Raw genomic sequence first — 16,130 nt, forward strand, 5'->3', positions numbered from 1 at the left:
AACGCCAACATGATTGCAAATCTTCCAAATGTAGGCATTTTTACAGCGCTAAGGCCAGGGGTCAGGCAGGTTGTGCCTTCCCAGGGCGCAATGCTTGGCTGGTGGTCAGTCAGCGGCAGAGTCAGCTGTTGTCTCTGTGGGAGAGGAGGTTGGTCCACAGGATCGTGCCTAGACAAAACTACATGCTTCCTTGTCGGCACTTTGGGCAGCAGCACTCCCAGATCATGTCTCGATCAGGATTCTTAGCTTTCAACAGAAAAAAGCATTCCTCGGGCAGTATGAGGATTAACAGCTCTAACTGTTGCTTCCCTCATTCATTTTGGATTCAGGATGATCCTTATTGGAATCCTGTCCATAGCCAATCCAGGAGATGGAACCATGACTTTCCCACCACTTAGCGTGTTTTCCCAATCCCTCCATCGAACATCCCACACACAAACTCTCACTCCAGGAATTTGCTCGTCTGCCCCTCTCTCTCTCTCTCTTCCTCCTAATGTTCCTCAAGGAATTACCGATGACTCACTCTGACCAGATTAAATGACCGCCAAGGGACAGAAACTCTCTTTTTGTTGATAAACAGTTGAGCAATTCATTCCAATGCGGATGAAAAAAAATGACAAGTAAAGATCTACCTAGAGGGGAATATCAGCTTGTTGCTCAGTCCTTACAGGAGAAACGGTCACTGCACCATTTCTAAAGTCACCCTGACCCACTCTCAGCTCAGACTGTAACATGAACATGTGCATGAATGCATTTGTGGCTGACTGCGTATACTCACTTTAGTCAGGAGTTTTCACTAATCGTGAAGGACAAACAGGATGCTCTGATAGTCAATCAAAGTCACATCTTAATTTGTGGAGCCAAATAGAGATAACCACACGCACACAAAAAAAGCATGTGGACATCAGCAAAGACACTGTTTACAGAAAGCTGTTTCCTCAAAATGTTTGCTGATATATTTAACCCTACTGACAGGGATGCATGTAGACCCCAGAGGTATATTTTGTCATTTGTGACAAGGTTTTTTTTTTTTATCTTTCCAATTTTTTATGACTATACCCATCAGTTTGATGTTTGATGTCATATCATTATTTTTTGTTTCTGCTTTGATTGGTGCTTTTTAAAAATACAAATATTTTGGAGTCCCTGGGGTTCCCAGTCAAAAACACCCAATGCCGCCTATGCAGTTCTAATAAATCCATCCATCCATCCATCCGTCCATTCTCTTCCGCTTATCCGGGGCTGGGTCACGGGGGCAGGAGCCTAAGCAGAGAAGCCCAGGCAGAGAAGCCCAGCCTCTCCCCAGCCACCTCCTCCAGCTCATCCGGAGGGACCCCAAGGCGTTCCCAGGCCAGCTGAGAGATATAATCTCCCCAGCGTGTCCTGGGTCTACCACGGGGCCTCCTCCCGGTGGGACATGCCTGGAACACCTCACCCAAGAGGCGGCCAGGAGGCATCCTAATCAGATGCCCGAGCCACCTCAACTGGCTCCTTTCGATGTGGAGGAGCAGCGGCTCTACTCTGAGCCCCTCCCGGATGGCCGCACTCCTCACCTTATCTCTAAGGGAGAGGCCAGCCACCCAGTTTTAATAAATGAAACTATTTATTCAGTTAATGTTTACTGTGGGTCCTAAATTAAAGCATCCCACAGTACCAAGAGGGGGCAGGTCAGTCATTTTAAAGACCGAAGACTCCATTGCTGTATTCATCATTAGGATGGAGAACTTTCCAGAATGGAAATTATCAGAACGTTGGAGAAATTGCTGGATCCACCTGAGACAGCTGGGTTGAGCCCTGCTCATGCCACACAAGAAAAGGAGAGCTGATACTGCCACACTGCAAGCCCCAATGACCTTCTTTGGAGACATCAAACTCTCTGCTATAACTGCCTGTGGTGTGTTTTTAGATTTAGTTGTTTTTTGCTTGTTTCCTGTCCCTGTACTTCCATGGTGAGACCTTGGGTGGAGGGTCAGGGACAAGTTGCTGCCCCAAGTGGAGGAGTTTCAGTAACTTGCAGTCTTGCTCACAAGTGAGGAGAGTGACAGACAGGTTGGTGCATCGTCTGCAGTTACTGGGGTGCTGTGCTGGTTTGTGCCGTACCCTCACCTATGGCCACAACCTGTGTGTAGTGACTGAAAGAATAAGATTACAAACACAAGTGGCACAAATGAGATTCCTCTGAAGGGTTTTTAGGCTCAAAGACAGGGTGAGGAGCTTGGTCAGGAGAGGCTCCCGAGATAGAAATACAACACAAATAATGTTTACTTGAAATTACTAAAAACTAAGTGATACCACTTTGGATAAAAGCTCCAAGCTGAATTAAAATGCAGATTTATGTTTTACAAAATATGCAAATTAATTGTAACTTTGTAAAAAAAAAAAAATGTTCTTGATGACATTAATCACATAACTAATAATACCTTGAGGAGAAATAAGCATTGCTTCTATTATTATTCTGCTATTATATATTCTTTTTGAGGTTGATTATTCTTGGAGTCTCCAGGGACCCCAGTCTGTATCTTAAATATGTCGGTAGGATGCGGGTTAAGTTGGTATCGGCTTCATTGTTCTGGATAGCAGATCAGGAAATCCTCTTCCTGTTAACTGTGCAGCTTTTGATGGATAAATGCCCTGAAAATATAACAAATTTCCTGTTGTGGAACCTCTCGTGAGCAATGGGAAAATATTCAAATCCCACCATCAAATCCAGAGCGTTAAATTACTTCAATTTCATTGATGTCATCTGATCAGTGACAAGATGTTCAGCCAGATATACACCTCCTCAGCCACCCGCTCCTCTGTCCAGATGTTCTGTGTTAGTCTCTCATTTGTGCTTCCAAATTCAGGCCCACAGTGGATAAAACGTGCACTCTGCTGTTTTGTTCAACTTGATATATTGGCTCCAACATAATACACTTTTGTCCCACATAGCTCCCTGAATCAAAGGTCAGTCTGAATGAAGGACTGAAGATTAAGCATGATTAATAAAGTGGACATTGACTGCTTTGGAGATAAAACATCCGGAGAAAGAAACATCACAACCAAACTTCTTGGCTTTCTGTCAGGACAACCTGGATCATGAGCAATATGAAACTTAGAGTAGGTGTTTCTGACAAAGTACAGCTTGAGGACAAAAGGCAGATGACATCCTCACCATAATATTTGGAAGCTTTCATTAGCTGGCATCAGGTAAACACAACAAACCAACAAATGCAAGCAGAGTTGAGCAGAGCCTAAACAAGTAAATAAATAACTACACATAACAAATGTTAGAAAGAAAAAAACATTGGCCAATATATAGAAATATCAGATTATTAAATTGCCAAATACTGAAATTAGTCTTAAAAATCCTGTATTGGTCAGTTCTGACTAAAAGTTGACAAAATGATCAAGCCAAGCTCCTTGGCAATGTGCTAATTTGCTCTAAAACATCCCATTTAGATCCATCCATCCATCCATGCATCTTCTTCTGCTTGTGCGATAAACTAATTAACTGCCTCTTCCTCCTCATATTTAAACTTGATAAGAGTTTCCTCCCACTCAGCTGCCAGTGTAATAGATATTTCTGCTGGAAACGCCAACTGTACTTAAAAATAAAGCCCAGATAGGGCAGGCTTTTCAGAAGAAGCTGAAAAATGTAGCATAGTTCAACAAAACTTCCAACAACAAAGCTGAACCTCAGCACACATAGACAAAAAAAGAAATTCTTACAGGAGATTCATCATATAGCTATGTTTTACTTCTCTATGGTGCTGCTGTAGTCTGCTAAGCTCATTAATTATCTACTTTTGAACTGATATTTATCAAACATTCGTTCCTGTGAAGGTTTAATATTAATGTCTTGATGCGGTTTTGTTCGGCTCATGTCTAAAGCCCTCTTTTCTCAGTACAAAAGCTCTGTGTTCACCATTGTGAGGAATGCACCGTTTCAATGTGTCGGATCATTTTTTGGTGACAGTTCACACAGTGCAGTGTTTTAATCAATGTGATTTTAAAATGCAGTGTCCTGTTAACATTCTTGCAGTTCTGCTGGGTCGCCAACTACGTTAAAAAATGATGATGATGATGATGATGGTGACAAAGCATATTTGAGAAAATATGTGCAAGATTGGGACTCATCATTCTGAGTAAAGGGACCAGCTTTATGTATTAGCCCATCCCTGTCTGAGTGTCAAAGCAACAAATCATTATCATAATAATGAGAAACTCTATTTTATTGGTAGTTCTTCCACCGCGGTGGCTAATTTTCATTTTCACTAACGCCAATTTTTAAAAATTTTTTAGAATAGCTGCTGTAGATATTGCATATTCCTCAGAGGTATAAGTGGACAGTTTAAAAGTTTCCCACCAGTTTTTTTTCATGGGATCAAGCAGCTCTTTAAGTCATTGTCTTCTTGATGACTTGTATATTCACTTGTAATAAACGCCTCACTCAAGAGCTAACAGGGATGTCTAGGAAAGAACAGTTAGTCTGGTTGTTGGCTGTCGAACTAGACCAGAGCACAAGAAAAGACCACAAGACCATTAAAAACTGTCTTTAATGGATTATGTAAACATAACATAATCTCTTTTTTTCAGTGCATACACAACTCTGTCTCTCACAGCCTTCATCTTTCTGTAAGACTCACAGAGGGACAGAGAAACAGGCTCCACCCTTTCGCTCCTCCTCAGACTTAAAGGATGTTGGAACTCAACTCGTAATGTTTACTGCAGAGTATGAAGGCGCTCTCCCGAAAAGTATATTTCTGATAAAAATCACCACACGCTCAGAAAGTACAAACAACTGGCAGCAAAATCCCAGTGCCGGTGAAATAAATGTTTGTAAAACGGATAAACACAATAAATGGAGTGTATTAAAAGGCGAGATTGGAGATACGGCTGTGCTGGTTGCCAAAGACCTCACAAGTCTAATCCTTATCCTTTACCAGAGACAGAAGATACTTAATCTGTAAATTCATCCAAAAATGTTGGAGAGTTTTCCTCCGCTTACCTCAGCTCCTGTCAGATCCACACATAGGTAGAGAGCCGCCAGCATTAACAGCGCGCCGGACGGTAACAGCATCGTGGCTGTGCGCTGTGGAAGCTGTGCGCGCAAAGTTGTGCAGAGAGTGCCGCTTGTAACGCCTTCGTTCTTCAGGTAATTCAAAGCTTATCGGCAGCACACGGGCAGCAGTTTGGTTGCATCTTTGTCCGAGGCGTTGTGAGACTCTGATCAATGCAACTTGGTCTTGTTTTTGATGCACCACACCCCCCACCCAGAACGACCACCCTCGCTCATGCAAAGGGTTTCCACCTTGCTGTTACAAACACTCTGACTCTTTTCGGTAAGGAGAGGGACAACGCGACACACTTTTGTGCTTTTGCAAGAATATTTGAGGAGGTTTTGGTGCCACAGGTAGCTGTTCTGAAACTTTTCAGACCGGGAGCCAGAGCATCTCTTCCCTCGCGGTACCCATTTCCTTCGTCTAACCATCGCACCAGTACCGGAGTGACAGTAAGTTGTGTATTTTACTAAACTGAAACTCAAGTGACAAATGAATATGAAATGAATATTCCTTCAGAAGGGGTCAGATATACAGACTCGTGATTAACTAGTATTATTAACGTTGTGCGTCTCTGCTCTGCCTCAGCTCGAACAGTCATGCTGTAAAGTGTGCTCCAGTGGAACTGTGTGGGACTTGAGTTTGCGGTTCGCATGAGTGGGACCATGCAAGAGCAACAAAACAGAGGACAGAAAAATCTGAGGTAAGCACAGTGTGAACACAGCGCATGATTACCACATCATTCATTTATCAGTATTTTAACTCAGCATTTTTTTTTTTATGAACAGGCTGCTGCTTCTGTGCCTCTTCGCTGCCATCCTCGTCTCAGGAGCGCACGCAGTAAGTTTTTTTTCTCCAGCGAGCTTTCCATTTCTCATTGTGAGCTTTCATTTGACACGTGCAACCTGTTGAGAATTAAAGCATGAATCTGACGCTGAACGTGCCTCCGGATTTGGAGTGTCGTGGTTGAGGCTGCAGAAACTCGCAGACCTCAGTGTGTGAACGGTGGGCGTGTCAGCGCGGGAGGGTTTCTCCGATAGGAGGGGTCTTGGCAATAATCGTTTTTTAGTGGAATGACTCATGTTGCAATTTTACAAGTTTAAATTGGGACAACTACATTTTGCTTTTGCAAAATAAATAAACAGAAATAGGATATATTATGGGTATGTGTTATGTTTTTCTTGAGCCCAGATTGAGGGGTGGGGTCATGACCTGTGCAAGCAGGATGATACTGTATGTTGTTGAGCTTTAGGGGTTTAAATTTGTCACCTCGTGTGTGTACATATTACAAAGTCAGTAGTAGATAGGCATTCATCCTTATATTTTATTTTACATTTTCTTGGATCCAGCCCGTCTCTTGTAGCCTGGTGGATGTAAATTTGGACGACATGCATTTCAATGATTTCTGGCTAAGATTGACTGTATCTGTGAGTTAAAGATATAAGTCCAATTTTTATTTTTAATTTTAACTTGATGAAATGCACACACACACACACACACACACACACACCACTATAGCCCATTAAAGATTTGTTACTTTTTTGGACGGTCAGCTCTACTACCTGATTATTCCTCATGTGAATAGTGGCTGTGAAGGCACCCCTTCTTAATGCCACTCTGCTGTTAAGAAATCTGGATCAAACTCCACAAACCTCACCCCCTGCTAGAAGTTTCCTGAAACTAATGTGAAGTTTCATCAGGCTTAGCTATGCAGAGCAAAAACTGTGAGGTCTTGATGGGGAACATGACATGAATGTGAGCATCCGCCCATTTGCTCTCTGATCAGTGGAATAGTTCCATGGATCCTTTTTGGACTTCTACATGTAGCCAAAAGTTTGAGGTTGTGCACACTGCCACAATAGTGAGTACAGCTGCCAAACAAGGAGAAAGAAACTCTTTTTCATATTGTTATACTCCTGATCATAGAGGTGCAAATCCTGCAGTCTGCACCTGCCTCAAGACACGGGCAGGGAAACCATCTTCACACTTTAACACACCTACAAGTGAACACCATCACTTAGAGTTTAACTGATGCTTATAAGATGTTGTATGATGATGATGTCTGACAGAGCCAAAGTAACAGCCCATAAAAATGGTCTGTAGTGTTTTATTACTTTTCTTTCTCCAGATCTTGCATGGGATGCTTTATTTTTCCTTTTGCTGTTAAAAACCCGACTTCAAAGTCGTATTTTTAAAATCTTAAGTTTAACCTTTAACTTAACCTTTACTTTTATCTCTAAGTCACTTTTGTATATATTTTGGAAGGGGTCTGAAATCCAAAATATGTTCCTTTATTGGAGGAAGACTCAATTTTTTTTTCACAGTTTTAAGTCCATCTATCCACTTCCACTTATCCTGTTCAGGGTTGCGGCGGAGCTGGAGCCTATCACAGCTGACATAGGGCGAGAGGCAGGGTACATCCTGTACAGGTCACCAGCAGGGTGTCGCAGGGTCAACACAGAGAGACAGACAATCATTCACACCTATGGGCAATTTAGAGTGGCCAATTAACCTAACCCCAGTAAGTGCATGTCTTTGGACTGTGGGAGGAAACCCACGCGGACACGGGGAGAACATACAGACTCCACACAGAGAGAGACCCGGGCCAAGGTGGAATCAAACCCAGGCCTTCCATAAGGTATTCTAACTGTGAGGCAGCAGTGCTAACCATCGCGCCACTGTGCTGCCCTTTTAAGTCAATAAAATATAATTGAGATCAGTATCTCTTTGAAATCTCTCTCAAAATAAATAATTCACAGCGTTGTAGAGGTATGGATACATAAGATATCTGATCAAGTGCCTCAGTGTTACAGTGCCTGAGGGACCACTTGAACTGCAGTAAACAAATTAATGAGCTGCTGAGCCGAGAGTTGAGACAAAGTTAATGTGTTGAGATGCAAAAGCCTGGCTGGTGAGTGGTCACGTAGTTCATTTTTGAACAGCAGATTGTGGATTAAAATCAGAGTGAGAGCAAGCTTTCCCTGATTAAGACACACAACGATTTAATGAATTGCGTTTTCGTAATTTAATCTTAAATTTGACAGTTATAAATAGCACTTTGACTGACTTAAGCTGACACAGCAGATTATTTCTTAGTTGAGTAAATCTAAAAAGCCTTTGTCATTGGTTGCCGTTTTAAATTGTTTATCAACACCTTTGGGATGCTGAATCCATGCGCACACTATTTGTGTCCACCACACCTATGTGTTTCTTTTTGTTTCAGCTGGCGCATGATGTCAGATATTTGGTGGTTATCTGAGTCTTTTAATATCAAACTCAAGGCACGCAGATAAAAGGTTATTTTCTCGAGTGATGAAAAGGCCCAGTTGTCTTTTACTTTTATCAGATTTGTTCGGGGCTCAATTGGAAGCGTGTGACACAGCTCGGCTCCTCTGTGTATTGTGAAGCTTTTTCTCCGAGGCAGGGATGCTGGGATACAGTCAGCTAATTTTAGTTTGCCATTATCCATGTGCTCTTTGCAGACAAAAAAACTGAATAAACAGTTCGCATGTGTCGTCCAGATAACCTGAGTAAAAACAAAATCTGCTTGTGGCTTGAAACCAGGAAATGTTTTTTGGTGAAATATTTCCATTACAAAACTTGTTGAAAGCATAATAACGAGTTACTGTCAGTAGCTATAGGCTGTAGGTAATTACCTACAGAGGTGGTTGAAGACATTTTACATCTTTACAGGCTTAGGGGGAAGTTACCAAATGAATGTCACTCTGACGTTTTCCATCTGACACAGAATTCCCCCAAATCTCAACTGCATCTTGCATCTGCACATGTTTCTGGTTAATGTTGTATGAAAATGTTACCCTGGGGACTGTTTCACTCTTTTATATAAAATTACTGTACAACTGATTCTCACCATCTGTCTCCATGTTACATGTTGCACTTGGAATTCCCAGGCCTCTTAAATCTGTAATTCTCAGGGTATTTTGTACATGAGAATTCATTTGTTATTCCCAGAATTTTCATGTTTTTCTGCTTGCAAATAAGAGGGTTTCCTTAAGTCGTGGCGTGACTAAAGGCAGAGTTATGCTAAAAAGACCAGCAAATATTATATTCAGCGGTGCAGTGAGGTGAGCTGTACATCACAGAGGAACGTGGGCGTGATATAATTTGACATGATGATAAAAACATACATTCTGAGAGTCTCTCCTGCAAATCATTTATACCACTGCATGCAATTAAAGGAGTGCATCACTTCCCATTCAGTCAGTAATAGCTTCACCTTCAGAGCAGACCCAGTCTACAAAGTTTTCTGATTGTGGAGATGCCATACAGTAATTTTGTAACCAGAAACAGTCAGCCAACAAGCATACCTGCTAAGGATGCAGCTAACAGTTATTTTCACGATTCATCATTATGAGGTGTAATCAAAAAGTTCGGCCCTTTAAAAATAAAAAATTTTGCCTGATAGAAATTTTGCTTCTCTCATCTTTTTTTTTTTCAGGATCATCTTCTCTTGCACCTCTGGGAAATTTTCAGAACAGCTGCTATTTATAGATCACTCTGTAGAAGTCCTTTTATGCTCCCGTGTACTTTGTGGAAATGGACGAAGTTGCAGGGAAGTGAATCTGGAGTCAGTCCAGGTGGATTATTAGCAGGCACAAGAATTCCAAATTTCCAAACCAAATTTGTTATTTGCTCTCTGTGCACATGACATACAGTTCAAGTGATTAATCATGGACACTTCCAGGGAGTGATCTAAAAATAGCATCTGTGCTGGAAGCTGTTTGGACATGCCTGAGATGATGATCTTGAAAGGGGAAATCAACCAAAATGAAACCAGGTGTGGTTTGTAACTTTTATGGGCCAATACACATATTTTTTTTAATCACATCTCATATTTGTTGCTTATTTTGGTTTGTTTGTATTTTGGTTTTCCTAACATTCTTTACGTTTCACAGATATTAGTTAACTAACATCAGTGTGTGAACACATAGCCGCAAAACCCCTTCAAGGTAGTCTCCTTGGGCCACTCAGCACTGCTTACAGCGCAGCTTCTGCTTTTATATTTCTCCCTGGAAGTCCTGTTCTGTCCAGTTGCATCTTCTCCGATGAAGTCAAAGACAGCCCTTTTCAACTGGAATTTCATTTTGTGGACGAGAACAAAGTTGCAGGGAGCCAAATCTGGCTTGTGGTGAGCTGCCACTGCCTTATGGTGGCACCACAGTTGGGTTGTAGCTGGAGACTCTCATGATTCCCAGTGATCCTCAAAGTAATAATCAAGTCACTTTGGCATAAAAGTTGATGTTACCTCCCTGCATAAGTTTGAGGTCACATGAAAGTGGCCAAAAACGGGACTTCTGAGAAGTGATCTGGACGTTGTCCAGAGCTGCACAGGGAGATAACCTTGAAGGGGAAATTAAAATTGAAATCAGGTATTTTTTTTCTTTATGATTGCACCTGAAAGCTTGTCAAGCTGTTACATTTAAGAGGCAAAATTTTTTGAATCTTTGATTTAAAATGACTGGCATGATAATTATCAAAATGCCCTTTAAATTCACATCAGGAGAGACTGTTGCATGTCTGTTCTGTTATTTGCATTATTTAATGCATTTCTGAATATCTTTGAGCAACACATCTTTTTTAAAGCCTACTGAGCCCTATCTCATGGCCTTCCATGTGGATAACCTCTATTTTCCTTGTTCTGAATTCTACATACTTTGGTGGGAAAATTAAACTTCCAGATTCGTGAGAGCAAAAAACACGATTATGTGGGCAGTCACTGCCACGACCCCGGCTTTGCACATGCAGAAAAATATTGTGCACAAATTCCTTTTATCCATGTCTGTTGGTGGAATAAGGAAGGCAGTAATGTTAACAGGATGTTTAAAATACAACCCTTTGAGAGGGTATATTTCCAGTGTGTTTGAGTATATATTTCAACATGTGATGGAATTCGGGGGTGATCCTAGCAGAGGATGGCGTGATCGTGGAGGAGACATCCTTGGCCGCAGATTGCTGTAGTACCTGGAGGCCCGGCAGCACGGTCTGCTTTTCCAATTACCGCCTCTCTGGCTAAGTGGATGATTTGATAAATGTTGTTTCTTCATGTGCTGTTTTGGCAAGGTATCCCACACGAGTGTGTTTTAAATATCCTTAAGAGGATAGGAAATATATGCAAATGATGGAAATATAGTCCACATTACTTACACAGTCATGACAGTCAAGGAAGGTTTTAAGCTTAGTATAAATGATTGCTATGCGAAGGGGTCTTTGGCTGAAAAACGGACACGTGACTGACCTCTTAAATGTGGTTGTTTCACACGAGAGGAAGGAGGGTGTCCAGGGCAGGAGAAGATGTCTGCTTGCGATAAGGGTTTGAAAATATGGCTAACACATCCACTGCCAAAATAGCGGCTTTGACATAGAAAATGCCTGGTTGTAACAATCGGGGGAAGAGCCCATTGTGCTGGTATGCAGGAAGCCACAGCCTCAGATGAGAAGTCCATGTGTGGGGCTTCCCTGTCACTGCTGTGTGTGTGTGTGTGTGTGTGTGTGTGTGTGTGTGTGTGTGTGTGTGTGTGTGTGTGTGTGTGTGTGTGTGTGTGTGTGATGTGTAATAAAAGATTGAAGTAGAGGTGGCAAGCGCATTCACACTCTGAGGTGCTGGCCCTGCCTCAGAGACACAGCTTGTGACCTTTCCGCCTTTGTATGGTGTGGGGTTTGCGTTGACAGATGGACATGTGCGTGTGTGCTCACGTGTGGGTGGATGTAGAATATGTGGGTCTTTTGTTTGCTTAAGTATTGTTTCCTCAGAAGTAGACTTTGAAAAATGTGACTTTGTGTTGGTGATTGTTTTATTAGTCCTTGCTGTTCTGCATTGCAAGCATGAGGAAAATTCTGGTACACTTGGCTGCTTGCACCACTGGTGTACAGTTTTCCTCCTTAAACAGTCATGCATGTGCAGTTTGGAACAGTACTCAGAGCAGAGCAGTGTGGTAGACGATTACGAGGACAGTAAATATGTCTGAAATGGTTTTGGAGTTTCTTGTGGGGCAGCGAAACATGTCTTAAATTAGTCAGACAATTTGCCGTCTCATTGGCAGGATGCGCTAGCCTAATTTTCTTTCTCGCATGTGCATGTGGGCTGTGTTTATCTGTAGCCTTAGCGAAGTTTGATTTTATGGGAAACATCCTGAGTTCAGAATTGTGTGAAGAGAAAATAGATTATCCAGAGAAGCTCTAAACAGGAAAAGGAAGCCGGGTGGAGCTGAATGTGTCGGAGTTTCTTTACAGCCCTACTGGACCCCACATAGTTTCATGACTCTGTAATATATAGTCACAGCATAAACTCTGCCCTGTTCATGCTTTACGTTAAGAATCAGGCAAAAGAGGAGGGAGTGTGAGTTAGTAGTGTGATTATTTCATGTTAAATAAAATAGCTTTGCTAAATCAAAAAAAAAAAATGTTTTGAAACTAATTCCAGATCCCAGAATTTTCTCACTCTTTATACAGACTTAAATCACAATTCATTGGTAAAGTTGGCTTCAAATAAAGAATCTTTTATTTCTTAAATATTCATGTGGTGATCCAAATTTTGAATACTGTTCCATGTTACTTCACTGTGCTCCCTCTTATCTTTAGTGTGACTTCCCAGAGCTCCTATGAAACCTAAGAGCCCTAAACTGTGGGAAATTGTGAAATGACTTAAAGTGCTCGCTTACTAAGTATACAAATGCATATAAAAGTCATCTTATATCGACCCTCGGTGCTTTTGTAGGCATACCAACTTTTTAATTATATTTTTGTTTGAATGATGGAAAGTTCAGTATACACGCCAAACTACAAGTAGGGATACTGGTGGTTTGATTACATGGATAATGACTGTTCATGCTTCATTTTCATTCCCAGTCATCTGTGACAGCCTGCAGACAGACACTACTTATATACAGTACACTCTACAGTGTTTGTCTAGACTCGCACACACAAGCTCACTGTCACTCTCTATTTGTCGGATTTTCTCACAGATCTGCAGTAGCATTTGTAAATGTTTTTTTTTTAATTTTTTTTTTTATCTCAGGAAAAAAAGTGTCTCCAGATGCCTCCAATATGTTTATTGTGGAAGTATATTTTAAGATTTCTTTAAGATAAGAATTATGATTCTGCTTATATAAGACCATGCCATAGCAGAAGCTGTACCATAAGAAGACTGGAAAGATGTTTGGATATAAATTCATTGTGGATGTAACCTCTGGAAAATCCCTATACACTATGCATGGATCTGCCCCTGTCCTTTGCCCTTACTCTATCTTGCAGTGATTAATGGAGGGACACAGGGGTCCCATCAGGCTGTGCTGAAAGAATTCTAAAACCTTCGTCCTCCCAGCATTCAGTCCCTCAGTATAACTCTGTCCCAAACTTCCTTTTATAGCCTCATTCAGCTCCTGGTTTTTATCTCCCCTGTCTTCTGTCCCTTTGCTCTCGCTTCATCTATCCTTGAAAGGGACCTTTGGCAGGCAGTGTGTCCTCCCGCTTCCTCTCTGGGCTTGTCTTCTACACATTTCATCTCTCACCCCCTTGGGTCCTCCTCCTACACACGCATCACTGGTCGTCTGTTTTCTCTCTGTAGAAGTACGTCTTCTCAATGAGCTCAACTGGAAGAACTGTGTCCACTGTGTTTATAGAAAGAACCTAACACGTGCTCCTTTCTCACAAAACCCATATGCACTATATTCTCAGAAGTATTCACTCACTCATCCAAATCATTGAATTCAGGTGTTCCAGTCACTTCCATGGACACAGGTGTATAAACCAAGCACCTAGGCATGCAGACTGCTTCTACAAACATTTGTGAAAGAAAACAGTTGAGTTTATTTCTTTAAGAGCAGCTAAACTGGACTTAACTATATTTATACTAATTTAGAATGAGGATACTGACTAGTATCTTATCCAAATTATTTTTTATGTATTTTTCCCTACTAAGTATTAGTACCAGTTATCACAAATCCAGTTTTCTGTCTCATGTATGTATATAATAACAACCATAGCATATTTTTGGGTGGGCTATGTTTTCATGAACATAAAATCTCTTATGGACCTCAAAGAGATTTCATCACCTTTGGGATGAGTTAGAGTGGAGACTGTGAGCCAGGCTTTCTTGTCCAACATCAGTGTCCGACCTCACAAATGCGCTTCTGCACAAGTGGTCAAAAATTCCCATAAACACTCCTAATCCTTGCGGAAAGCTTTTCCAGAAGAGTTGAAGCTGTTGTAGCTGCAAGGGGTGGGCTGACACCATATGTAACCCTATAGATTAAGAAAGGGATGTCACTCAAGTTCATATGCGTGTGAAGACAGACGAGTGAATACTTTTGGCAACATAGTGTATAAGATCTTATATACTGTTAGATTTGATTCATGGGGGTTTATTTTGGAGGGGGATAAAGCACTCAAGTGTAGACTTGATCATATCTTGCAGGTGGTATGAGGCCATCCATAATAACATAACTATGATCTCAAGCAGGGGCCATCTCTCACTGGTGTGCTTTGCACATTTTTGTCTTCTGGAAAAGAGTCATACACCATTAATTTCCATCCCAGCTGTGGTGTAATTGATTAGACTGAATTATTTCATGTCATGGGAAGAATGTTAACAAAGTTAAATGCGCACTTTGTGATAACATGACCATGTCCAATTTTGTCTGTCTCTCTCATGCCCTGTCTGTACTTTTTTTTTTCTTTTTTTTAAAGATCACTGCCATGAAGTTTGGCTCAGATATCCATAGTTCCCAGAGAATGGACCTGTATCATTTTAGTGATCATCTGACTTTTCCCTTACTGACACCATGAGGTTAAAATCTGTGTCACTGCACGAAATGTTTCAAAAACTTGTGAATATACTGTGATGCAGTTTGATACTTGCATTCATAATTGTAAAGTATTTTATAATTGCTTGATTTTACACTTATTAATAAAGATTCTCTTCAGCTTCTGCTAAATTATGAATTGGCAGAAGCTACAATGTTACACATATAACCTGTTTTTAAATACCTGCTTAGCATTTCATACAGTGAACAGACTTGGAGCAGGCAGCACGAATCCTGGATCTCAGTCCTCATCTTGATGACCTTTTCTCATGCTGTGGTCATAGTCTGCTCATAAAAAGGTAGAAAAACAAACTCTACTGGTGTCGTTCCTCTCAAGTCATGACACTACAGCATGGATCTTCCCATCTGGATGTCATTGGTGTCATTTGATGAGCAGCATAACTATCAACACAACAAAGTCTGAAAGGCTGACCTGTAAGCACCAAGGTCCAGAACAGAAATTGGAATAATCCCAGGTTGATTTAGCTCAGTGTGTAGCAGGAAGCCCTGATTAGAAGTGTGGCCCATAGGGAAATGGAGTCAAGCCCGTGTTTGACCCGAGGCCAGTTAAGGAGAGGGAAGGTCCCACTTTGTCAGGCCCGGAGCAGAAACCAGAGCTGTGTTTACACTGGAGCCCAGCCACAGCAGCATAGTGGGAGTTTGTCCTGCTGCTTTCAGGTCCCCCTGATTCAGGTCATGTTCTCCTTCACATCCTGCTCTCTGCTGAGTGATCTGGCCCTCTGCATGTCCTTTTCACTGCTCCATTACTTGAATTTCCATTTCTGTGGCATGCTTCTAAAATCAGTCAGTCACACATTTATTAGTTATAATACTGATTCCATCCAATGCATTCAATCCTTTTTTGCTTTCTAAAATCCTTTTTCACTTTCTCGTATCCAGTGGTGCTCCTTTTCTTGCATAATCAGGATTCCAGCAATTGGTGAAATCCAGGCAAAACAGTTGACGGCTATTTGAGGTTCCAGATGTGGCTCGCATTGAGAAGTTGATGATGGCAGGTTCTGATTCTGGAGTAGGATCTGGATTTTCTGTGTAGAAATGCACTCGCTGACTCGCCCTTCTTTTATCTGTGGCTTTGATTATATTGGCTCTCTCTTGTAGTTGGTGCTTTTTGAGGCCTTCTATAAAAAGTCCTCCTGATTCTTAAATCAGTGCCCATTTTCCTAGACTTTCTGACAGACTGTAGTTGCACTACACAACTACTACTACTACTACTACTACTACTACGACGACGACGACGACGACTATA

General features: G+C 41.5%; 2 protein-coding genes across 3 annotated transcripts in view; one reads left to right on the forward strand and one right to left on the reverse strand.

Annotated features, from left to right (window-relative positions):
* The window catches only part of col4a1 (collagen, type IV, alpha 1), a 49,979-nt gene extending 44,758 nt beyond the window's left edge, over positions 1–5,221 (reverse strand). The window contains exon 1 of the mRNA XM_030758254.1: positions 4,991–5,221. Coding sequence (XP_030614114.1) covers positions 4,991–5,062 — 72 coding nt within the window. The 5' untranslated portion in view covers positions 5,063–5,221. The remainder of the gene's footprint in view (positions 1–4,990) is intronic.
* col4a2 (collagen, type IV, alpha 2) overlaps positions 5,084–16,130 on the forward strand; it is a 72,601-nt gene continuing 61,554 nt past the window's right edge. The window contains exons 1-3 of one of the 2 annotated variants that reach the window (XM_030758253.1): positions 5,084–5,494; positions 5,631–5,745; positions 5,831–5,882. In XM_030758253.1, coding sequence (XP_030614113.1) covers positions 5,696–5,745; positions 5,831–5,882 — 102 coding nt within the window. In that variant the 5' untranslated portion in view covers positions 5,084–5,494; positions 5,631–5,695. The remainder of the gene's footprint in view (positions 5,495–5,630; positions 5,746–5,830; positions 5,883–16,130) is intronic. The other variant, XM_030758252.1, reaches the window with a different exon arrangement.

The sequence above is a fragment of the Archocentrus centrarchus genome, chromosome 21 (assembly GCF_007364275.1).
Source record: "Archocentrus centrarchus isolate MPI-CPG fArcCen1 chromosome 21, fArcCen1, whole genome shotgun sequence".
NCBI lineage: Eukaryota > Metazoa > Chordata > Actinopteri > Cichliformes > Cichlidae > Archocentrus > Archocentrus centrarchus.